Source organism: Rana temporaria, chromosome 6 (assembly GCF_905171775.1).
Source record: "Rana temporaria chromosome 6, aRanTem1.1, whole genome shotgun sequence".
Classification (NCBI taxonomy): Eukaryota; Metazoa; Chordata; class Amphibia; order Anura; family Ranidae; genus Rana; species Rana temporaria.
The window spans coordinates 144,271,882-144,298,064 of record NC_053494.1 but is presented as its reverse complement, the minus strand read 5'-3'; the positions used below and the strand labels follow the sequence as shown (position 1 = coordinate 144,298,064).

The 26,183-nt window shown below is 42.5% G+C and overlaps 1 protein-coding gene across 1 annotated transcript in view; it reads left to right on the top strand.

The window, feature by feature from the left end:
* ABCA12 (ATP binding cassette subfamily A member 12) overlaps positions 1-26,183 on the top strand; it is a 292,157-nt gene that overhangs the window by 170,994 nt on the left and 94,980 nt on the right. The window contains exons 26-35 of the mRNA XM_040357483.1: positions 1,479-1,658; positions 5,007-5,304; positions 8,448-8,562; positions 11,492-11,821; positions 11,963-12,032; positions 14,742-14,876; positions 14,971-15,117; positions 16,366-16,546; positions 18,911-19,129; positions 24,418-24,614. Coding sequence (XP_040213417.1) covers positions 1,479-1,658; positions 5,007-5,304; positions 8,448-8,562; positions 11,492-11,821; positions 11,963-12,032; positions 14,742-14,876; positions 14,971-15,117; positions 16,366-16,546; positions 18,911-19,129; positions 24,418-24,614 — 1,872 coding nt within the window. The remainder of the gene's footprint in view (positions 1-1,478; positions 1,659-5,006; positions 5,305-8,447; positions 8,563-11,491; positions 11,822-11,962; positions 12,033-14,741; positions 14,877-14,970; positions 15,118-16,365; positions 16,547-18,910; positions 19,130-24,417; positions 24,615-26,183) is intronic.

The window sequence follows — 26,183 nt, the reverse complement described above, 5'->3', positions numbered from 1 at the left end:
AAAGCTTGTGATATTTTTTTATAATCTAACTCTGCTTTAAAATTCTCTACAACTTTATCCCTGGCCTTTCTGGTGTGTTCTTTTGCCTTCATAATGCTGTTTGTTCACTAAGGTTCTTTAGCAAACCTCTGAGGGCTTCACAGAACAGCTGTATTTATACTGAGATTAAATTACAGGTGGACTCTTTTTACTAATTAGGTGACTTCTGAAGGCAATTGGTTCAACTATATTTTAGTTAAGGGTATCAGACGGGGTAAAGGGAGCTGAATACAAATGCACGCCACACTTTTCAGATATTTATTTGTAAAAAAAATTGGAAACCATTTATCATTTTTCTTCCACTTCACAATTATGTGAAACTTTGTGTTGATCTATCACATAAAATCCCATTAAAATACATTTACGTTTTTGGTTGTAACATGACAAAATGTCGAAAATTTCAAAGGGTATAAATACTTTTATTCAAGGCACTGTATTTGTGCATTATCACTGCATGCCATTACAGCTCTCCTTGTAGGAACATCGGGCCAGATCCTCAAAAGGGATACGCCGGCGTATCTACTGATACGCCGTCGTATCCCTGTTTCTATCTTTGGAACTGATCCACAGAATCAGTTTCCAAGAGATAGACAGAAGATCCGGCAGTGTAAGTCCCTTACACATGCCGGATCTTCTGTCTATCTCTTGGAAACTGAAACTGCAGTACCGCATCCGCCGCTGGGGGCATTTCGCGTCGAAATGCCGCCTCGGGTATGCAAATTAGCACTTACGGAGATCCACAAAGCTTTTCAGCTTCGTTTTTTCTCCGTAAGTTTTAGTTTGCAATCGTAAAATTAGGGCTGCTTTTACAAAGTGTAAACTGTTTACACCTTGCAAAAGCAGACCCTTCTGTCCAGTGACGCGTTTTTTTTTTTGTTTTAAATTTTTTTTTTTTCGCCGTATCCTTTTTTTTTTTCGACGCAACTTTATTGACCCGGCGCGATCCACAAAGCTCGGCGTAACGTAATTTCGCGCTATGCACGTCGGGAAAATTACGTCACGAGCATGCGCAGTACGGCCGGCGCGGGAGCGCGCCTAATTTAAATGGGAATCGCCCCATTTGAAGAGGAACACCTTGCGCCAGCGGAATTTAAGTTACACAGCCGAAAATTTCTAGGTAAGTGCTTTGTGGATCGGGCACTTAGGTAGAAATTTTAAGGCAGTGTAACTTAAATGGGAATTTTTACGTTACGCCGGCTCTTTGTGGATCTGGCCCATCAAGTATATTTAGAGTGACAAAGGGGACCACATAGAGATGTTGTCCATGTTAACATTTTTGAAGACATCCTATGATTCTTTTTTTTTCCTTTGACATTTAATATGTTTTTTTTTCCAGTAGGCTTTGTCTGTTACCTTTGTGGTATGTCCACCTATTTTATATGGATTTATTTTTTCAGTTTATTATACATCTCTCTCTTTTGCTTTTTGTAATCCAACAGATAGCTTCATCTCACTTGTTGGAGATAATTTAAATTTAATTCAGGCATTTCAAAATATATGTGATGTACTGTTGAACCTTATGTCCTGCGTATCCTATGACCGTCTTCAACCTATGAACTCCATTGAAGAAATGATGACCAAAGCGAACCAGCTTCAGGGGACCAACAATCTATTTGCAGGTAACAGGCATTTATTGTCTGACAATAATGGAATTATATTAGCTGTTTTTCACACATCTGATTGCTTTGTATGTGAAAAAACAGGATAATTGTAATTGTTGTCACACTCAAAGGGATAAGCAGTGAAAGTGCTTTGTGTGTGTTATTTGATTTGATAAAGGACATTCAGAATGAAAAACAAAAACACAACATACCTCAAACCCAGAGATTGAATAACAGTCCATAAAATGTTAAAGTAGTTTAAGCAAAATATATTTCAGCTGTGATAAACAGTTCAGGTCCCCCAGTTATTAGAGCATCAGAAATATTTTTTTTTCCTGACTGACCAGATCCAGAAACTGTCGTCTAATATCTGTGGAAGCCTTCACTTATAGAGGGAGATTATGCAGTAATTAACACCTCTCAGTTTATTAATTTTCATAGGATTATTTTACTGCGGCTATTCTGTTTTATATCTGAAGTCTTATCAGTAAATTTAAAATACTCATAAAACCTGATTAGGAATGTACCTTTCCTACAAAAACTAGGGCTGATTTACAAGAATCGTCACTCAAATAATTGTGTGCAGCCCTTTTTGGCAGCCCCTTTAAGGGGTAGGTACCACACAACCCAATAATTGTAGCTACTTTGTATCTTACCTTGCTGTCTCTAACCACTGGATTGGACACTGCAGCTGGGAGAAGCAAGCTGGAAACTAGTAAGAACCTGATTGGCCACATTTGTGGTTGAACTTGAGCCTGCCCACCAGACTGAAGGAGGAAGAGAACACTGGCAGGAAATTACGGGGGAGGAAGCCTGGGGAGCAGTGGGGTAAGGAGGCTCCTGAGGCTCTTGTATGAGAGAAGAGAGGAACAGACTGCTAGAGAAACTATGCTGTGTGATGGAGCTTAGAGCAGGGTTAGTCTGAGTACAGACCCTAAAAAGAGAGAGAGCAGGCTTGGGAAGCTGTACAGAACCCTGCAAGAGAGACACTATGAGACTGTAGATTGACATGGGAGCTGTGCTGTGTGCAGACCTGCAGAGAGGAGCAGGGACAGAGCTATGAGTATCTGTTCTGTACTCTATAAAGGAAGGTTTCTGCCCGCTGTACTGCTAAACACAGAGGGCCAAATCCTCAAAAGAGATACGACGGAGTAACTGCTGTTACTCCGTCGTATCCCTGGTCCTAACTATGGAACTGATCCACAGAATCAGTTTCCCATAGTTAGGACGAAGATCCGACATGTGTAATTGAATTACACTGCCGGATCTTAGGATGCAGTACCGCATCCGCCGCTGGGGGCATTTCGTGTCGAAATGCCGCCTCGGGTATGCAAATTAGGACTTACGGAGATCCACAAAGCTTTTCAGCTTCGTTTTTTCTCCGTAAGTTTTATTTTGCAAACGCAAAATTAGGGCTGCTTTTATAAGGTGTAAACTGTTTACACCTTGTAAAAACAGACCTTTCTTGCTCGCGACGCGATTTTTTTTAAATTTAAAAAAAAATTTTTGGCACCGTACCTTTTTTTTACCCGACGCAACTTTATTGTCCCGTCGCAATCCACAAAGCCTGACGTAACGTAATTTCGCGCTATGCACGTTGGGAAAATGACGTCACGAGCATGCGCAGTACGGCCGGCGCGGGAGCGCGCCTCATTTAAATGGGAATGGCCCCCTGGAGAAGAGGAACGCCTTGCGCCGGCCCGATTTAAGTTACACCGCTCAAAATTTCTAGGTAAGTGCTTTGTGGATCGGGCACTTAGTTAGAGATTTTGCGGCGGTGTAACTTAAATGGAAAAAGTTACGTTGCGCCGGGTTTTTGAGGATTAGGCCCAGAGGTCCTGCAATCTGTACTGAGATAGATCCAAAAGGGCCTACCAGAGACATGAACAGTAAAGTAAATTGAGGGCGAAAGGGATAGGTTTGAGAGGAGAGCCCCTCTGTGTGGTGTGACCTCTTCCCTGGCCCCCCAGGAATGGACTGCTGACTTATGGACCCCTGAATGACATTACTTGTGAGAGGCCTTTTGACCAACTGTATTGGCACAGAGCTGTTTGTATAGAAACTTTGCTACTATATGGAGAGTCAGCCCAGAACTTTTTTGGCCTTCCCTTGCATTAAGTAATCCCATGAGAGAGAGTGACAGGGCCCCAACACCAGCGGACTGCATGTTAGATCCCCACTGGCCAGTAGTATAGTTAGGGTCTCCAAATTAAAAGTAGGCCATATTCTCCCTTTTATCCAGTTACAACAGTGCATGTTTCTGAAATTGTTATTAAGCCTGCTTGTTATTGCCATACTGCCTTAAGTAGTTCTCCTCTGCAGGGCTTTGATTAGTTCTTAAATAAAACCCTTTTAACTCTTTTGTATTAATAAGTTTTTGGTCCAGTTAAGGTTGAGTCACCACTGGGAAGGGCTGTAGAGCCAAATATTCTAGCAGCTCCTTAGAGAATAATTCCTTTCAGGTAACCAATTATATGAAAAGCAAATGGCCTGTTTTATTTTGAGTGAAGTTTCTCAACATTTTTTGAGTGAAGATTATCAGTATATTAAGTAAATCAGTCCTACTGTCTCGGCATTGCGGATCTTTAATACATCTTAAACACCCTATGCTCTCTATTGAATTGAGAACTATCATGCAACAGCTTCTCACTGTTAGCTAGTGGCAAAAATGTTGCATTTTTTTGGAGATCAAACATAAAAAACATATGTAATTTTGCCATTTAGTAGTGACATGCAGAGTTTTTTAAATCTTGCGAAGCATTGTCAGATGTTGTTCTTTATTTTAGTGAACAAAGCCTGTTTAAATTCACCCATAACTTTTTGTAATGATTGATTTCTCTTTTAAATTGTCCTGTTTGAAACCTTTCATTTTCAGAGTGTATTACTTTAAGGTAACTGAGATAATGACCATGAAACAAAAAGGGGTTGTAAAGGATTGTTCTTTATTTTCTAAATAGGTTCCTTTAAGCTAGAGCATTGTTGGTTCACTTACCTTTTCCTTAAATTTTCCTTCTAAATGTTTTTTTTCTTTGTTTTCTTTGTCTGAATTTCTCACTTCCTGTTCCTCCTCAGTAAGCTGTTCAGTAAGTTGTTCTGACTGACTTTCCACCGCTCGGATGATGGTGGAAAGCTTAATGAGGAGAAACAGGAAGTGAGACATTCAGACAAAGAAAAAAAACATTTAGAAGGGAAATCGAAGGAAAAGGTAAGTGAACCAACAATACACTAGCTTGTAGGAACCTATTTAGAAAATAAAAAACAAACCTTAACAACCCCTTTAATTTATTTAATTATCATATTTCATTATTTACCCTTTTTAGGGTGTTTTTTTTTTAAGATTTAAAAAAATGATATTTATGCTTACAGCTGTGTCCTTCAATCTTTCATCCGGGAGCAGTAGGCAGAAACGTGATCTATCGAACATGCCCAAGCATATCTCTTACAGTATCACCATGCGTTCCCTACTTTCTGAAAACACTAATACCATCAGAGATTCTTTCTGGGTTCCTGGACCCCACAGTTCTACGAATATGTACAGCCGTGGCTTTGTCTACCTACAGGAGAATATTGATAGAGCCATCATTGAAATGCAGACAAATAAGAGTGTGGATAATGTTGCAGTACAATTCCAGCCCATGCCTTACCCTTGCTACACAAAAGACAGGTAGGTGCACTTCTTAGTATCCGGCAACTGCTGGCCATTGGGCCTTAGAGATTTATATATACAATATATATGTATATATATACAGTACACCTTTTCATTCAAAGAGTTTTCTTTATTTTCATGACTATGAAAATTGTAGATTCACACTGAAGGCATCAAAACTATGAATTAACACATGTGGAATTATACATAACAAAAAAGTGTCAAACAACTGAAAATATATTTCATATTCTAGGTTCTTCAAAGTAGCCACCTTTTGCTTTGATTACTGCTTGGCACACTCTTGGCATTCTCTTGATGAGCTTCAAGAGGTAGTCACCTGGCGCAGCACCCCATCACTCTCCTTCTTGGTCAAATACCCTTACACAGCCTGGAGGTGTGTTTGGGGTCATTGTCCTGTTGAAAAATAAATGATGGTCCAACTAAACGCAAACCGGATGGAATAGCATGCCGCTGCAAGATGCTGTGGTAGCCATGCTGGTTCAGTATGCCTTCAATTTTGAATAAATCCCCAACAGTGTCACCAGCAAAGCACCCCCACACCATCACACCTCCTCCTCCATGCTTCACGGTGGGAACCAGGCATGTAGAGTCCATCCGTTCACCTTTTCTGCGTCGCACAAAGACACAGGGGTTGGAACCAAAGATCTCAAGTTTGGACTCATCAGACCAAAGCACAGATTTCCACTGGTCTAATGTCCATTCCTTGTGTTCTTTAGCCCAAACAAGTCTCTTCTGCGTGTTGCCTTTCTTTAGCAGTGGTTTCCTAGCAGATATTCTACCATGAAGGCCTGATTCACACAGTCTCCTCTTAACAGTTCTAGAGATGTGTCTGCTGCAAAAGGTGGCTACTTTGAAGAACCTAGAATATGAAATATATTTTCAGTTGTTTCACACTTTTTTGTTATGTATAATTCCACATGTGTTAATTCATAGTTTTGATGCCTTCAGTGTGAATCTACAATTTTCATAGTCATGAAAAGAAAGAAAACTCTTTGAATGAGAAGGTGTGTCCAAACTTTTGGTCTGTACTGTATATATATACAGTGGCACCTCGGATTGGGAGTAACAAGCGTTTCGCAATACGAGCACAGTGTTGTCTCGCAAAACGAGCAGGATTCAGGCCAAAGCGGTGTGCAGTACCACGCTCGACCTGAGGTGGGGGGGCGCTGAATCTGAGCGGAGCCAATCACAGCCGTTCGGAAATGCACGGAAAGGCCAGAGGACAGCTTGGCTGACCTCGGCAAGCGGGAATGTAGTCTTTCCGAGGTTTGCCGAGGTGTCCTCGGGCCTCTCTGGCCGTTTCCATGGCTCTCCGGAGCCCCCCACCTCTGGCTGCATGCGGTATTGCATGCCATTGAAGTCAATACGGAACAAATTATTTTCGTGTGACTTCAATGGGGAAACTCGCTTTAATATGCGAGTACTTTGGATTGCGAGCATTCTCCTGGAACAGATTATGCTCGTTATCCGAGGTTCCGCTGTATATTGGGACATGCTCATATGGTAACTCTGTGGTAGGAAAGCATGGTACAATACAGTCTTTTTGAGGGATTACTGGTCTCATCTCATGTATAATATTATAAATGTTATTATGTAACCAATTGACAGAAAATAAACATTCACTATAGCAGTAAAACAAAAAAGTTCTGCTTACATTAGCAATGTCTCAATAGAGAACCCTCTAAGTTCTCTCGCACAACCATACATACAACCATACAACCATTCAGCATCCACAGAGTTGTTTTAAAAGGTCCTTAGCACAGCTTCTTCCTGTGATGTTTTTCAGCCTTTTTTTTAACAAGCCAGGTACCTTGGACTTAGGAACCAGGGCATGAAATCCAGGCCCAACATAGAACTTTTACGACCAGCCTCTTAATGGGAGACTAACCCATGTTTCTCACAAACCTTCCATGGAACCCGACCCCTATTCTGGGTTACAAATGTCTCCCATCCACCACCTTGTCGGTCATTTTAGCCTAGCCTGTCATAAACCTAGGGCTGTGTTCGTATTTTTATACATAAATTGGGTCAATAAAATGAATGTGAAATAAATCAATTTCCTTATTTTGCACAGTGGTGAGTATGTACAGTATTTAAAAAAAATAGCACATATTTGGTAACAAGCAACATTGCGTGGGCCACCTAACCTCATGGACCTAGGAGCAGTTTCACAAACTGCACCCAGAATAATGATAGCAGAAGGGACCTGACCACCCTGGCAGCCCTAGGATACTCTAGGGTCTAAAAAGATAATAGGGCCCTCATCACACTGTAACTGCTACTATGGTTGTTGCTGTGGTGCCCATTTGGGAAGGTTTCCACTTACTTTCCACATTGTCATTAGGAAAGGAAATCAGATAGCAAGCAGGAATAATCTAGCAGAAGTTATAGGACTGTGATGCGTTGTACACAGGATCGGTTTTCCCGGTGGTAAAAAGTCTGCCCGGAAAACCAAAGGGCAAGCCGAGAACCTGCTCGGCAGATTTTTCCACCTACACACGGCTGTTTTTTCTGGCAGGAAAACTGCCATGAAAGCTTTGGCTCAGCCGTGTGTATGCTCCACCGCAGTGTTTCCCATAGGAAAACTGCCGGGAAAAAGACCACCGGGAATCCTGGCAGGAAAAAGAGAACATGTTCGAATTTTTCCCAATGGGATTCCCGGCGGTTTTCCTGTCGGGAAAACTGCCATGGAGCATACACATGGCCAGTTTTCCCGGCCAAAAGCTGTCATGGCAGTTTTCCCGACGGGAAAACTGGTCGTGTGTACGAGGCATCGGGCAACAATAATGACTAGAGCTTCACTTTAAATATTTGTTTCTTGTTCTTTTAAAATGGATAAGTGACCCCAGTTCAGGTCATGTTCCACTTCCCTGTGGCTTAAAACAACCAATCCACCTTTAATTTTAATTTTCTAACCTGCGCTATGGAAAATTAATTATGAATTTTGATAGGTTGCTCCTGCCAACAGCACCACTTTTCTGTACCCAGATTTCTAAGTTGCCACACAGTGTTATCATGCAGCATCAATAAGAGATAAAGAAAAGATTTCCACAGTCATTAATAACTTAACTTAAAGTTCTCCCATAAGGTGACTGCTGGCAGGAGATCAATAAACTGTGATTCTTCATTTCTCTCCACAGTTTCCTCTTCAGCATGTCCTTCTCCCTCCCCATTGCATTGATGATTACTTGGGTCCTTTTTATAGCATCATTTGTAAAAAAACTTGTACATGAAAAAGAACTTAGACTACACGAGGTAAGGGTCAACAAAAGAGCTATTCTCAAATGTTTGCTATGACTATAGAAAATGTTGTTGGTGTATTATCACAGCTAGGGATGGCTGAATTGCATTTCAAAGCTGAGAATTTGGAAAGGGGGTAGATTTTTATAACAGATTTTTGAAAACTGTAAAAGTGTCTTACAACTTTATGTGCATTGACCTCAGAGCTGTGTGTGGGCGGCCCAAAAAAGTGGATGCGCACGTAGCAGTAGTATTCACTTCTACGGGCTGCCTGCTCACAGCTCCGAGGCCAATGCATATCCATCTGCCAGTGGCTCTGTAAGGAGGATGTGTTTTATTGCCCATCTATTGTCCTAAATCAGTTGTACAATATGCTTACAAAAAGCTGAAGATGCAGTAAATGCACACTTGCTATCACTACTGCCTTTCAAAGGAAATGGCAACTGCAAAATGGTCTCCTTTCTGTCTTATATATAGAATGTCATGCCAATAACTATCGTACTAAACTGTATATGACCACACAAAAACAAATCTAAATGTAGAGCAACTTTACTAGTAATAGGGATTTAAGAAGGTGAACCAGAGTTCCTCTTTACTGTGATTAAGACAAACAGCTATGTTGGGTAGAGAGGGTCTTCAAAGCGTTCACCCAGCAAATGAGCTGTGTTGATATGGATATTGGTCATAGCAGAACTGGGACAAGGGGTGGGCAGGAGGGGGAAGCTGCCCTGGGCACTGTGGTATCATATAAAGGTAGGGGGGCACCACAAGGAGATGGGGGGCTTTGTGTTGGGAGGGGTAGCAGAGTTGTTTTAGGAGGGGAAATTTGGGGTGTGTGCTAGGAATGGTGATCTGGGGAGATTGTTGTTGGGAGGGTGGATGGGGGAAGAGGATTCATGCTAGGAGGGGGGATTTGTGCTAGAAGAGGTGATATGGCAGAGGTGGAGGGGATTTGTGCTTGAAGGAGACATTTTGGGGGGATTTGTGCTAGGTAGGGGGATTGGAAGAAGTTGTGCTAGAAGGGGGGATTTGGCATTGGAGGAGCGGATTTGGGTTTGGAGGGGAAATTTCATGGGTAGAGGATTTGTGCTAGGAGGGGTGATTTTTTTGGGGGGCGTGGGGGGGAATTGGGGAAAAAAGAGGATTTTAGCTTGGAGAGGGACGAGGAAGTAAAGATGTGTGCTGGGAGTTTAGCAGGGTGGGGCAGATTTGTACTGGGAGGAAGGGGGATTTATGCTTAGGGGATAGGCATTAAAATTAGTGCTTGTACATCTGGGGGGGGGGCAGTTTGGTATGTTTGCCCTGGGCTCTAGATGACCTTGTGCCGACACTAGGTCATAGTATTAGGGTACATCATTTAACAACATAGTGCACCATGGCGAATGATGAAAACCACCACCAGTTCCCTGAATTTAAAGGGGAGTTCCAGGCTTTTTTTATGTTTATTAAAAGTCAGCAGCTACAAAAAGTGTAGCTGCTGGCTTTTAATAAACAGACACTCACCTGCTCCACGGTCCAGCGACACGCTGCCCGGCTCTCCGCTCCTCTTCTCCCTCTCCGGCCGGCGTCTTCATTCCTAGTGTGTGCACCCGGCCGTGACAGCTTTCGGCTTCACGGCCGGGCACTTACTGCGCATGTGCCAGTGGCGCTGCACACTGTGAGTGGTCAGACGCTCGCCTGGGACCTGTCATGTGTCCCAGGCGATCGCCTACAGGGAGGGGCCGCCGTAGGCGATATGACGTATCGCCTAAGCTGTCCCTTGGCGGAAGGAGAAAGTGGGACAGGAAGTCCCACTCCTACTGAAGCCCCCACTCCCCCCCCCCAAAAAAAATTACATGCCAAATGTGGCATGTAAAGGGGCAAGGAGTGGTTTAAGTGGAAGTTCCACTTTTGGGTAAAACTCCACTTTAAGTATGCCCTGGTATACAAATTGCAAACAGACACATTACAAATTGAACGTAGGAGGGGGCAGGTTGAGCCCTATCTTTTCCAACATCATAAGCCTTACTATTGGTCCATCACAATGATGACATCCAATAGTAAGGATTAGGAAGTGGAGGAGGACGAGTCCAGCTTCTGTACCCCAAAAGCTGTGTTGATATTTACAGTATATACCAGGAAACTATGGCCCGGATTCAGATACGAGATACGACGGCGTATCTCCAGATACGCCGCCGTATCTCTGAGTGCGGGCCGTCGTATCTATGCGACTGATTCAGAGAATCAGTTACGCATAGATTTCCCTAAGATCCGACCGGCGTAAGTGTCTTACACCGTCGTATCTTAGGCTGCATATTTACGCTGGCCGCTAGGTGGCGCTTCTGTATAGTTACGCGAGGAATATGCTAATTATGTATTTACACTGATTCAGAAACGTATGTCCCGCCGGCGCATTTTTTTACGTCGTTTACGTTAGGCCTTTTCCGGCGTAAAGTTACCCCTGCTATATGAGGCGTAGCTAATGTTAAGTATGGACGTCGTTCCCGCACCGAGTTTTGAAAATTTTACGTTGTTTCCGTAAGTCGTTCGCGAATAGGGCTTTGCGTAAGTTACGTTTACGTCAAAACCAATGAGGCTTTGCGGCGTACGTAAAAAACGGCAAATACGTGGGGTCACAGGGTATTTACATAAAACACGCCCACATCATCCTCATTTGAATTAGGCGGGCTTACGCCGACACACATACGTTACGCCGCCGTAACTAAGGGCGCAAGTTCTTTCAGCATACGGAACTTGCGCCCTAAGTTACGGCGGCGTACCGTATGTGAGCTACGTTACGCCGCACCGGCAGATACTGTAATGTATCTGAATCCGGCCCTATGTGCGCAATATTTAAATAAATTCAAACTTTGCATTTACATTGACATATGAACATACTGTATTTATTATTCATAAGTTGTAAAACATATTTGACTAATGGATTGCTATCCATATTTTCTTGCAGTACATGAAGATGATGGGAGTCAGCTCTTGCAATCACTTTTTTGCTTGGTTCATTGAAAGTGCAAGCTTCCTGACTGTCACAGTTAGCATTCTTGTCATCATTTTAAAATTTGGCAAAATTTTGACACTAAGCAATGGATTCATCCTGTTCCTGTTCTTCCTGGATTATAGCTTAACGATCATTGCCATGAGCTTCCTCATCAGTGTCTTCTTCCACAACACAAATGTGGCAGGTCTAAGTGGCAGCCTGATCTATATAATTACCTTCTTTCCATTTATTGTGGTAGTGTCTAAAGAAAGCAGTCTGTCCTTTGCTGGAAAGACCTTGCTGGTAAGTTTTACATTGTTCTTTCCTTATTTTCCTTATATCGGTAAAAACCACTGCTAAAGATCAATGAATTTCGAAAACTTCTCAAATAAATTTCTTTCTAACTTTTTTGATAACCTCTTGTTTTATGTTTGTTATCCATAGAGCCTTTTCTCTCCAACTGCATTGAGTTATGCCACACAGTATGCTGTTCGTTTTGAAGAGCAAAATGAAGGTGAGCCAATGAATGATCTAAGTCTGCGGTACATCTCCATAGATGCAAAATGACACAATAAAAATAGTGCTAAGCTGCTGATCTTTACATGAGCACTTAAAATAAGCAATGCAATTTGCCAACACTTAATCCAGCATTTCAGAGCATAGGCTCTACTATAAACTGTTTTTAATATTTATGTTGAATTGAATTTCTTTGCATGCATTTACTAATAAAAGTGTCAAGACACTGGAACATCAAGGCACCTTGTTAACGTGTGCAGGGGCAGATTGACCATTCGGGCACTTGGGCACTGCCCGAGGACTCCATGCAACAGGGTTGCCAGCCTCAGTAAAACCAGGGGCAGTATGTAAAAATCTTTGTTTTTTTACATCTGTCCCCGAAATGTCCCTTACCGACATCCTTTTAGTCGAAAAATCCCAAGATTATAGCTGCCCCGCCTCTCCAGTACCTTCTCAGTGTGTGTATGTATACTGTGTGTCTGTATGTGTATGCTGTGTGTATGTATACTGTGTGTGTATATTGTGTGTCTGTGTGTGTATACTGTGCATGTATACTGTATATGTGTGTGTGTGTGTGTGTGTGTATGTACACAGTACTGTGTGGCCCCATAATCTATTGCCTGGGGGCCCCATTATCTCCTATTGCCTGGGGGCCCCATAATCTCCTATTGCCTGGGGGCCCCATAATCTCCTATTGCCTGGGGGCCCCATAATCTCCTATTGCTTGGGGGCCCCATAATCTCCTATTGCCCGGGGGGCCCCATAATCCCCTATTGCCCGAGGGCCCCATGAGTTGTCAGTCCGCACCTGAACGTTTGGTTCTATTTGTGTGAGGTACATTATATGGAGCAATATATAAATTGAGAGCAGTTTACCTGCAATAAGTCCCATCCTCCTCACAAACCTGGGCAATTCAAACTGAGCATATATTGCACAACTGAAAACTACATATGAGAACAATCAGAAGATACAAGGATACAGAGAGCTGAAAATGCTTGCAAGTCTTACATTTTTCTCTGGGAGCCACATCGCAGGTTTTCTGCAAAAGTAATTTGCAGAAGTTACAGAGGCCCATGTCTGTTTAACCACTTTAATACCGGGCACTTTCACACCTTCCTGCCCAAGCTAATTTTTAAATGACAATTGCGCGGTCATGCTACACTGTACCCAAACTAATTTTTTATAATTTTATCCCCACATATAGAGCTTTCTTTTGGTGGTATTTGATCATCTCTGTGGTTTTTCTTTTTTGCTAAATGAATAAAAAAAGACAAGTTAAAAAAAAAGTTTTCTTAGTTTCTGTTATAAAATGTCATAAATAAGTAAGTTTCCTCCTTCACTGATGGGCACTGATAAGCTGCCCTGATGGGCACTGATAAGGCGGCACTGATTAGTTGGCACCAATGAGATGGCACAGATGAGGTGGCACTGATGGGCACTGACGATGGGCACTGATAGGTGGCACTGGTGGGTGACACTGATATGCAGCACTGATGGGCATTGATAGGTGGCACTGATGGGCACTCATAGGTGACACTGATGCGCACTAAAAGGCCTGGCACTGATAGACTGCACTGATAGGCATCACTGGTGGCACTGGCAGGCATTTCAGGTGGGCACTGATTGGCAGCTGCCTGGGCACTGATTGAAAGCTGACTGGGCACTGATTGGCATATCCCTGGTGGTCTAGGGTGGCATACCTGGTGGTCCAGGGTGGTGGCCATCCCTGGTGGTCCTGGCAGCATCCTGGTGGTCCTGGGCTGGCATCCAAGGGGGGGCTACCTTGATAAGCAATCAGCACAGACCCCCCTGTCAGGAGATTAGCCGATCGGCTCTCCTCTACTCGCGTCTGTCAGACGCGAGTGAGGAAAAGCCGATAAATGGCTCTTCCTGTTTACATTGTGATCAGCCGTGATTAGACATGGCTGATAACTAGTAAAGAGCCTCCATCAGAGGCTCTTTACCGAGATCGGTGTAGTGGTGTGTCAGACTGACACACCACACCATCAATCACCGCAATGCGCACCCCCACAGGCGCACAGCGGTTGTTATCCTGCTGGATGTCATATGACGCCCAGTCAGGAAAACTGAACCACCGCCCAGCCGTCATTCTGCTCTCGGCCGGGCTGGATGTGGTTAAAGAGGTCACAGATTTATTGCAGCTTAAAATCGAAAAGGGGGCAGCATTAGTAAAAAACAATGCATAATTGGGCTAGCATAGAAAAGTTAACTGCTAGGCACAACGTAGCAAAATCATTCTGGTGTCTGTGAGGCAGCCATAAATAATAGGATGACAAGACTTTAAAAGAAAAGTTTGGGGTATGGCTTTTTTTTTTAGAACAATGCTTACCTAGGTGGATGCAGCATCGGTCCAATGCTGCATCTGTCCCCCACCGTCTCTAACACAGAGAACCGAGTGACTGATCATCATTGATTGCTCGGTTCTCAGAGCTCCCTCAGCAGAGAGCTGGTGGTGACTGTTGGTGACAAGCTCACTGGAGAACAGGATTGTGGAAGGGGTGGAAGCGGCCGGTTCAGGCTCTCAGCGTGAATGAATATGTACTTGTGCTATTCTGGTTTGAATTGTAACCCATTTCCATGTGGGTATGATTTGGGGATGATGTTTTGGTGAAATTACTATTGAAATGTCTGAACATGCCAATACTATAATAAGTACCTTAATAGGTGTTATCTTCTTTTTTTGCAGGGATTCAGTGGCATAATATGTATACATCAACGACGCTGAATGACAGTTTTAGTTTTGGCTGGTTGTGCTGGATCATGCTGATAGATTCCATGATTTACTTTATGATTGGCTGGTACATTAAAATTGTTTTCCCAGGTAAAGAACTTGGTGAATACATCTTAGTTTACATGATACCATAGACTAGTGCATCTAATTCATGATTTTTTTTATTGTCATACTTTTCATTTAGGACAATATGGTATTGGTGCTGTTTGGTATTTCCCTGTTCTGCCATCTTTCTGGATGGAATGTTGTGGATTCCAAAGTGTGTGTTCCAAGAAACCAAGTGGACTGTTAATGTCTAACATTGTAGAACATGGCGTTTCTGAGAAAAAGGGTAAAGTCTTAGAAAGCAGCCACTGGGCTATATTACTAAACTGGAAAAAATGTTATCATCAAATCCTGTATATGTAATGAGCAAATATGCTTGCCCTCCCCAATGCACGTATATAAATAAAATACATATATATTTTTTAAATATTGGGCCAGATTCACAGAGACTTACGCCGACGTATCTACTGATACGCCGTCGTAAGTCCAAATGTGTGCCGTCGTATCTATGCGCTGATTCTTTAAATGAGATACGCCTGAATTTTGCCAAGATACGACCGACGTAAGTCTCCTACACCGTTGTATCTTGGGTGCATATTTACGCTGGCCGCTAGGGGCGTTTCCGTTGATTTACGTGTCGAATATGTAAATGAGCTAGATACGCCGATTCACAAACGTACTTGAGCCCGACGCAGTAAGCTACGCCGTTTACGTAAGGCGTACGTCCGGCGTAAAGATAAAATACCTCTATAGGTGGCGCAGCCAATGCAAAGGTATGGACGACGGAACAGCCGTCGGATTTTACGTCGTTTACGTAAGTCGTCCGTGAATGGGGCTGGGCGTAGGTTACGTTCACGTCGTTGCCATTGAGCCGTCGTATCCTATGGCGTAAATTCGACATGATTCTGAGCATGCGCGCGCATGCGCCGTTCGTTCGGCGCTTCATTTACATGGGGTCACAATTCATTTCAATACAACACGCCCACTACCAGCCTACTTTGAATTAGGCGGGCTTACGCCGGGCCATTTACGCTACGCTGACGTAACTTAGGGAGCAAGTGCTTTGTGAATACTGTACTTGACTCTCTATGTTACGTCGGCGTAGCGCATATGAGATGCGTTACGTCCGCACAGAGATACACCGAACTCTGTAAATCTGGCCCATTATTGACAAGGTTGTCTACTAACAATAATTATTCTGTATATATCTAACAAAAAAACAAGAAAAATTACAATAGCTTTTTTATGCTTTGGCCTGATTACACTGATGCTTGGTGATCAGCTGTTGAGCCACCAAGCGCTGTTGGGTGGGGTAAAGGTTCTCCAAGTTGTAGCCATACCAGAGAGGTAGAGAAGCAAATGGAGGGTATGTGCAGCTGGAGGGGATGCCAGTACAGCAAACCAGTTGCTTTGTCCAGTATTGGCAAAACATGTGCTTACTTGCTCATTCAAAGTTTATTTACCATAGAACTAATATGTAAAAAGAAAACCTTAGTAGGGAAAATATATACATTGTTATGTTATCTCTTTGCAGGAGATGAACTTTATCCATATAAGGAGAAGGACCCTACTGATCTGAATTTGGGGGTCTCTCTTCATGGCTTAACAAAAGAATATAAGTCAAAAGTCGCTGTCCAAAATCTGAATTTAAATTTCTATGAAGGCCACATTACATCGTTACTGGGTCACAATGGAGCTGGAAAAACTACCACACTGTAAGATAAAGCTATATTTATCTAAATAGTTTGAAATATTGTAGTATTGGTATATAGAGTGGTTATTTGAGTTACTGTTGCCTTTCTACCATCTCAAACGCCCATTCTCCTCTGACCTCTGACATCAACAAGTAATTTTCCTCCACACAACTGCCGCTCGCTGGATATTTTCACTTTTTTTAGACCATTCTTTGTAAAGCCTAGAGATGGCTGTGCATGGCAATCCCAGAAGATCAGCCGTTTTTGAAATACTCAGATCAGCCCGTCTGGCACCAACAACCATGTCACGTTCAAAGTCACTTAAACCCCTTTTCTTCCCCATTCTGGTGCTTGGTTTGAGCTTAACCACTTAACCAAAATGCAGCTAAAGGACCTTGCCCCTTTTTGCGATTCGGCACTGCGTCGCTTTAACTGACAATTGCGTGGTCGTGTGATGTGGCTCCCAAACAAAATTGGCGTCCTTTCTTTCCCACAAATAGAGCTTTCTTTTGGTGGTATTTGATCACCTCTGCGGTTTTTATTTTTTGCGCTATAAACAAAAATAGAGCGACAATTTTGAAAAAAATGCAATATTTTTTACTTTTTGCTATAATAAATATCCCCCAAAAATATATAAAAAACATTTTTTTTCCTCAGTTTAGGCCGATACATATTCTTCTACCTATGTTTGATAAAAAAAATCGCAATAAGCGTTTATCGGTTGGTTTGCGCAAAATTTATAGCGTTTACAAAATAGGGGATAGTTTTATCGCATTTTTATTAATTATTTTTTGTTTACTACTAATGGCGGCGATCAGCGATTTTTTTCGTGACTGCGACATTATGGCGGACACTTCGGACAATTTTAACACATTTTTGGGACCATTGTCATTTTCACAGCAAAAAATGTATTTAAAATGCATTGTTTATTGTAAAAATGACAATTGCAGTTTGGGAGTTAACCACAGGGGGCGGTGATGGGGGTTATGTGTGACCTGAAGTGTGTTTACAACTGTAGGGGGGTGTGGCTGTAGGTGTGACATCATCGATTGTGTCCCCCTAAAAAAGGCATGACACGATCGATGCAGCCGCCACAGTAAAGAACGGGGAAGCCGTGTTTATATACGGCTCTCCCCGTTCTTCAGCTCCGGGGACCAATGGCGGGACTAGTACAGGACGTACCTGTACGTACATGTGCCCAGCCGTGCCATTCTGCCGACGTATATGTGCAGGAGGCCGTCCTTAAGTGGTTAAGCAAGTTGTCTTCACTGTGTCTAGTACATGGGTCTTCAAACTACGGCCCTCCAGTTGTTCAGGAACTACAATTCACATCATACCTAGTCATGTCTGTGAATGTCAGTGTGTTACAATGCCTAATTGGGATGTGTAGTTCTACAACAGCTAGAGGGCTGTAGTTTGAGGATCCCTGGTCTAGTAGCTGCCATGTGATTGGCTGATTAGCAATTTGTGTTACCAAGTAATGGAACAGGTGTACCTAATAAAGTGGCTGGTGAGTGTATATACACACACGCAAGCATACCGTATTTATCGGCGTATACCGCGCACTATTTTGCCCTGAAAATCAGGGCAAAATCGTGGGTGCGCGATATACGCGGATACACGCTTTCCCACCACGAGTTTGAATACTGCGCCGGCATATACAGAGCGCAGTACACTCGTGTATCTTCGGGCAGTCTCGGCGCCTCTCACGCTGACGTCCTGAGCGTACAGGACGTCAACGCGAGAGTTGCCAAGCCTGCCCGACGATACACGAGTGTACTGCGCTCGGTATATGTCGGCGCAGTATTCAAACTCGGCGCGGGAAACGAGCGGGGAGGACGCGAGGAAGCCGCAGAAGGACGCCGGACCCGACGAAGAGGACACCCGAAGCCGCAGAAGGACGCCGGACCCGACGAAGAGGACACCCAAAGCCACAGAAGGACGCCGGACCCGACGAAGAGGACACCCGAAGCCGCAGACGGACGCCGGACCCGACGAGGCCGCCGATGGACGCCGCGCAAGACACCAAAACTGTAAGTACAACAAAAACTTTTTTTCCACAGGATTCACGGCAACTTTAGGGGTACGCGGTATACGCGGGAGCGTGTTATACCGCGATAAATACGGTAATTATAATTTGAATTATCATTTATATTATATTATAATTATAATTTCATGTCATTGCTTCATTGCTGTGATCTTGGCACTCTGAAATCTCTGCATGGGACACCTACAGTGCCAATAAGGTAAGAAATTACTATAAGGGACTGCTGATTTGTGGTACAACAAACGTATGATGGTACAAAATGTTTATGCCTTTGACGTTTTAGAGATATACTGGAGTAATACAAAGTTGTTATTACATTTACTTCTCCTCTTCTACAGCTCCATGCTGACAGGACTTTTCAGTGCCACATCAGGCACCATATATGTCTATGGTGAGGATATCCGTACACGCTTAAGCCAAGTCAGAAAGAACTTAGGTGTCTGCATGCAGTATGATGTGCTGTTTGACCACCTCACCACTAAGGAACACCTGCTGCTGTATGGATCTATTAAAGCTCCAAAATGGAACAAGACACAGCTCCATGAGGAAGTAAAAAGGTACGTGTAATAACTGTCTAAGAATGCAGAGAAGTGTATTTGCACATTAAAAAAGACTTTCAGCTTTCAGGGGAAGATATGGGATTTCATGGTAAGTATCTCAATTAAAGTAATTTATAAATAATAACTATTATATTTATATCCAAATTACATTTTGCCCCCCATGCAGAATGTATTTGTTTATTTCTGTCATCTTTTTAGCTAAACTTGGCAAAAAATTGATTATATTGTTCAAAAGGCCACAACAAATAAAAATGTGCAACTAGGTCAAACATTCAGGTAAAGCTCCAACAAGGGCCAGTATTTATCCTATACTGTACATATGTTTTTGTTGTGTTTGTGTTTGAAGGCATACATTGACAGATTTAAATATACCATTTCCACAGTTCATTATACAAGTTACATAATAAAGCTAGGTGTCAAGTAAGCAATGAAAATTCCATAGTGACACAAGAGAATATAATACAGATTGGTAAAGGGTGCAAGAAAGGTGTACATACAATTTCAAAGCTGAGGGAGTGTTTTTTTTTCTTTGTACAGCTTAGGTTGCTATCAGGTGCTGAAGGCTGCTATTGTACAAAATCCTGGTGGCATTGCTAATTCTTTAGCCTAAAGTAGTGCAATTCATGAACCTGACTTGAAACTAGTGCCTGTTCCAGGACACCAGTCCCCTGTGCAGCTCCTTCTTTAGCAGTGTATGTGGCACTGTTGCTGTTACCTGTGGTTCTTCACTGATCGATCATAGGCCCAGGGCGGGCAGTGGCAGCATATTCTCTCTAGTCTTGGCCACTGCATACCACGCACCTGTGGGAGGAGCTGGCGCCACGCCGGCCGGATCGGCATAGGCATAGCAAGTGCAACATACATTTACACAGGCAGGCAGGCTGAGGCAACCACTCATGGAACAGAACAGCCGGGATGTTAAGCCGAGGTCCGAGCAGCAGAGCCAATCCAATGCTCAGTCCGGGGGTGAGGAGGGAAGGACGGATGTGTCTGTATATATCGCGGTGAATAATCAACAAGGGAGAGTATTGCCTCTATTAGATTAGCTATAAAATCAATCAAATGTTTGATTTGTAGAAAGTAAAACCTAATGAATAAGAACCAAAGGCTGCTTGAGGCCAATTAGTGTCTAAGATCACAGGTCAAAAAAGGGAAGAGGATTGGGACTTTCGAGGCACTGATAGAAGACCATGAAGGTGAAGATAAAACAATATTTATTTACATACAACAAAGTACAATATAAAAAGCATTTGGGACAAACCCCACAAATCAGATCAGGTAACAAGACCATCTGTGTCTAATGGGTGGTTGTAACGCTTCTTCAGGAGGGTCTAGGAAATATGTACAGAGTATATAATAAAAAACAAGCAATATATACAATGATTTACACAAAAGAAGAAAATCAACAGTGCATTCTTTAAGGGAGTCAAGAGGACTTGCTCACTTATGCTGGTCAAGGCGATCAGGTCCAGGGTCTGGCAGTGGCACACGAGGGGGATAATAAGAACGGGCTCTGATAGAGTAAAATGGTATTTTTAATAGTAATGGTCAATTTTAATTCATATCGAGGTGGGACACCGGGTGCTAAGAAAAGACGTGGAGTGGGGGGCAGAGAGGGGAGTGCGGATAGGTTGGTGAAAAATGGAAACAAGGTAGGGATTGGAACAGGGGAAAAAGGGAAAAAGTGAAGAAAAGAGGGGGGGGGGGAGGAGGAGTGGAAGAGGGGGGAGAAAAAACGGAAGGGGGGAGGGGTGGGGGAAAGGAGAGAAAAGAAAAGACAACCAAGGGAAAGTAAAGGGGATAAAAAACAAGGAAGAGAGGAAAAAGGGAAGGGAAGGAAAAATTGAAAAGAGGGAAAAAAGAAGAAGGGGGGAAAAAGAAAGAGAAAGGGGGATTAGAAAGTAAGAGGGTGAAGGACATGAGGGAAAGGGGATGGGGAGTGACAGTCAAAAGAAATTGAAAGGGGAGGGGAAAAGGGGAAAGGAGGGGAGGGGGGAGGGGAGGTGGAGGGAGAGGGAAAAGGGGAAGAGAAGGAAAACAGGGTGAAGAAGGGGGAAAAAAGGGTAAGATGGGAGAGGGATGGGGAGACAGGCAGGGGGCAATAGGACAGCAAGGAGGGACAAGGGTGTGCAGTCCTAAGACCCAATGGCATGACGCCAGGTCAAAGGCTGCAAGCGGAGAGCTTGGATTGGAGCTCCCAGCTCAGGACGGACACTGCGTGTGCCAATAGGGGAGAGGGGGCGTCGCCAGGGCCGGATCACATGACCGGGAGAGCGGAGCTCTCAGAAGGCACTATTGATAATACAAAAAACAAAATACAATTAAGTACATGAATATAACATTCATCAATAATACATTATAAATGCATATATATAGGGGGTTAATCTTATAATCTTTATTCATTGCAAAGGGGAACCGAGTAGTTCAAAACTCAGAGGAAAGTATGTACGGGGGAGGTATAGTATAAGGTGGATACATTATACAATTGATGGGGATAGGAGTAGTAGGAACAGTCCAATCAACCTTATGATAGTAATGATAATGATTTTTGACCCGTGACCTTAGACACTAATTGGCCTCCAGCAGCCTTTGGTTCTTATTCATTAGGTTTTACTTTCTACACATCGCGTGAATAAGTCGAAACAAACTGAGAGCAGCCCCAGCCCCCAGACGAGCAGCAGACTTAGAAAAAAAAATCCACGGCTGCCGCGGCGGCCATTGCAACACAGTCAAGTGTCTTCTCTTACGATTCCAGGGGGGGCAATTGCCCCCCTTTCCCTATAGAGTGGACGCCCAAGCTGACAGGGTCTTCTTTAGTTAGTAATTATCTGGTATATTCACATAATTATAAAGGAAATGTAAAAGGAATTCTGCAACATATATTTTATTATAAATTACCTTTTTCTGTGACTTAGACATATTTATTGGGAAATGCAATACAGTACGTTATTGTCTTTTTTTTCTTGTCACTTGTAAGCCTGAATAGTTTATGTTCTTAACAACAGCTCTCTATAATTACATCTTACAACAATTCAAATCATTTATGCATAAACAACAATTGTCTTGAAATTGCATAAAAAAAATTATATAAGAAAACATGGCGCATTAACATCTAATCTGGAAAAAAAAATGTATCTATTGAAAACCAATTTTGGCATTAGCGGTTAACTGAATTGAAACAATTTGGCAAACTGATGCTTAGAAGGGATTAAATTGACTTCTAGATTTGAAAACCTTTTTTCTACAGTCTATTGAAATGGATTACATTTCTGAATCAGAACTGTGCATCTAGAAAAAACAGGCTTTGTGTAAACAGGATGGGTATACTCAAAAGACATTTTGCTGAATGTATGTCTAAACATAACGTTAGGTATTGTTCCTTAATCTTTGTCTTACTTTAAAAACCTTTCCCAAGTTAGAGAACAACCGTTTTTGCTTCTCATGCATGTTTAAATGGAAAGTACAACACACATTGCTCCTCAGAGGGCAGCCACGACAAGATGTGAGTTAAATTCCCAGTCAGATGTAATTTAGAAGTTTTTTATTTTCCTTTTAATACCTGATAAGAACCATTTTACTTTTCTTCCTCCTCTCTCTCTTGTGAAAGTTACCGACAGAAGTACTGATTCATCACAGTTAAATATCTCTAGCTCTGAACTTTCTGATCAATGGTCCAGAAAAATGATAGGTGATGGCAAAACGATGCCTCACTGCATTTTTTTTCTTCCGGATGATCCTATATTGATTGCAGAGTGTTTGTGGAACATTTTGGAATTCTGTATACATATAAAACACAATATAAATGCAAATGCCCATTAGGGTCTTTTTACTGCTGCAGTGCATTTTCACCGTTGTTAAATATTTTGTTCTAGCAAGAATGCACTTTCTATACAGTATACATCCATACATTTGAAATACAGATTTATTTTCTTAAAGTGGATGTAAACCCCAATTTTTTATGTCACAATGTAGAGAATAAGGCCGCGTACACACGGTCGTTCCAAACCGATGAGAATGGACCGAAGTTCAGTTTCATCGGTCCAAACCGACCGTGTGTATGGCCCATCGGTCTGTTTTCCTTCGGTCCAAAAATTTAAAACATGCTTTAAAACCGAACCGATGGACCGCTGACCGATCGGTCCAAACCGATGGTTAGTACAAAAAAGCATCGGTTCAAAACCCGCGCATGCTTAGAATCAAGTCGACGCATGCTTGGAAGCATTGAACTTCGTTTTTTTCAGCACGTCGTGGGTTTTACGTCACCGCGTTCTGACCCGATTGGTTTTTGGAACGATGGTGTGTACGCAGACCGTCAGGCCACTTCAGCGGTGAACCGATGGAAATGGCCCGTCGGACCATTCTCATCAGTTTGGATCGACCGTGTGTACGCGGCCTCAGATTTCCTATCATCTTTGCTCAGTCTTGCCACACAGAGTTAATCCAGCTCTGAGCAATCCTCTTTTATTGTTCAGTGACAATTAACAGACTTCCAGATAAAAACCTGTCTAAATAAAAAGTCCTTTCCGTCCCCTTGCTTTGAGTGACATACATTACCTCTCACAATGAACTGTGGATCACCCCCCATATTATGATAAACATCCAAGAATGTGCATGTGTCCAAGCTAGTGCACGAGATATGTAAAAACCCTGTCACTCGAAGCAAGGGGACGGAAAGGACTTTTTATTTAGACAGGTTTTTATCTGGAAGTCTGTTAATTTTCACTGAACAATAAAAGTGGATTGCTCAGAGCTGGATTAACTCTGTGTGGCAAGACTGGGCACAGATCATAGTAAATCTTATTCTCTACATTGTGACATCAAAAAAAAAAATTTGGGGGGGGTTTACATCCACTTTAAAGGGGAACCCAGACAAGTGTAATTGGCTGTATAACAGAACAGCAATGCCATGCAGATGAAACTGGTAACCTCCTGCTTTAAAAAAATTCTACCCTTTTATGGTGCACCCATGAATGTGACTGTCATCCATGTTTTCAAAAATCTGTGACCCTTCCTTTTGAAGGCAAGATAAGGAAAGATGGAACCAACCAGGAAAATAATAGCTTCTCTGATGCAGTGGCAGCTTTCCCTACTATTGTATTATTTTAAATGTTCCCTCAATTAATGTAGCACATACTATATGTTGTAAGTATACTACCACTAAAAGATAATTAGGTTATTGTTGTTAAAATGTCCCCAAATGTTATCATTGACCTACCTGTGAACATGAAGGAGTATACCCAAGTAATACACAGTCTCCAGCGTGACATTCGATACTTTGTTTGCAGAACATTGAAAGAAACTGGACTATACAGTCATCGACACAAGCCTGTAAAGACCTTATCTGGCGGCATGAAGAGGAAGTTGTCTATTTGCATAGCCCTAATTGGTGGCTCCAAGGTTGTTGTTTTAGATGAGCCCACTACTGGAGTAGACCCATGTTCAAGGCGCAGCATCTGGGAAGTCATTTCCAAAAACAAGAAAGGTACAAGTCACAGGGTTACATTGCATAATATTACCTCCTGAAATGTACAATTCATTATATACTTGTAACCCTAAAAAAATCTAAAAGATTATGTTTTAAGAGTCACCTACATGTGACATTTGTAATCATTTAATGGAATGACAATAATGTCTGGTTGACATTATTAATAAGAAGTTGCTTAGTTTACAACACTGTGGTTTTATTGTGTTGCAAACTAGGCATTTGTTAAAAAGAGGATACTCTTTTACTATTAAAGTAAAAGTCCAGGTTAAAACTAACTAAGCTTAAAATGGCTCCCGCCCCTTTCTAACATCTAAAGAAGGCAGTGTTAGTTGCCTGAAGCTGGCTTCAGGAGAGAGTAGGGACAGCCGACAGTAGATGTCCCATAGTAAGCCTATGGGTGACATCACTGGCCAACCATTCCATCCATATTTGGCTTTTTTCCTTTCCCCTGAAGCTGGCTACTGAGAAGATCAAATGACCAGACTGGAGCATTCTGAGAGTAAGTATATGAATCTTCCTCTTACATGGCAATTGGTATTGGAATTAGAAGGGGGTGGGAGCCCCCTAATTATTATTGCTTATTCAGGGATCATCACTGTAATCAGAATGTAAAACAATACAATGTCAATGTCACCAGACCAGTGCTGCCAGTCAGTATCCCGAATCACTGCCATACCAGTCAGAATCCCCAATCACTGCCACCCACTCACAGTATCCCTAACACTTGCAATCCACGCACAGTGTCCCTAATCAGAGCAGTTTCCTTACAGTGTCCCTAACCACCACAGTGCAGCCACAGTGTCCCTAATCACTGCCACCCACTCACAATGTCTCTAATTACTGCCACCCACTCACAGTGTCCCTAACCATCCCAATCCACTCACAGTGTCCCTAATCAGAGCAGTTCCCCTACAGTGTCCCTAATCACTACAGTGCAGCCACACTGCCCCTAATCACTGTGTCCATAATCACTGCCACCCTCTAACAGTATCCCTAATCACTTTTGCACCAGTCATATTGTCCCTGATCACCGCCACACCAGTCATATTGTCCCTAATCACCGCCACACCAGTTACAGTGTCCCTGATTACTGCCACACCAGTTACTGTGTCCCTGATTACCACCACACCAGTCATTTTGTCCCTGATCCCAGCCACACTATGCACATTGTCTCTAATTACCGCCACACCAGTTACAGTGTCCCTGATCACCATTAAACCAATTGGAGGGTAGAAACATCATGTCACCTCCACAGTTCCAGAGTAATATAACAAGCCAGCGAATGATTCTATATGACAAATTTTTACCAAATAAAATATTAAATCCTGTATAGACTATTCATTGTAGTATATTATAGCTTCACTGAGTAAATATTCCAAGTTGTTTGAATAGTTTTCCCCTATAAATCATGATAAGTATACATCATAAGAGAGATTTTAATTTAGACCCATCATGGTACACTGCAATTACTCTTCCTAATTCTTCGCAACTCTTTTGTGATAAGATATCTAAACTGTAACAATCATATTTTTGCATCCAATAAATAGACAATTAACACTGTACCTT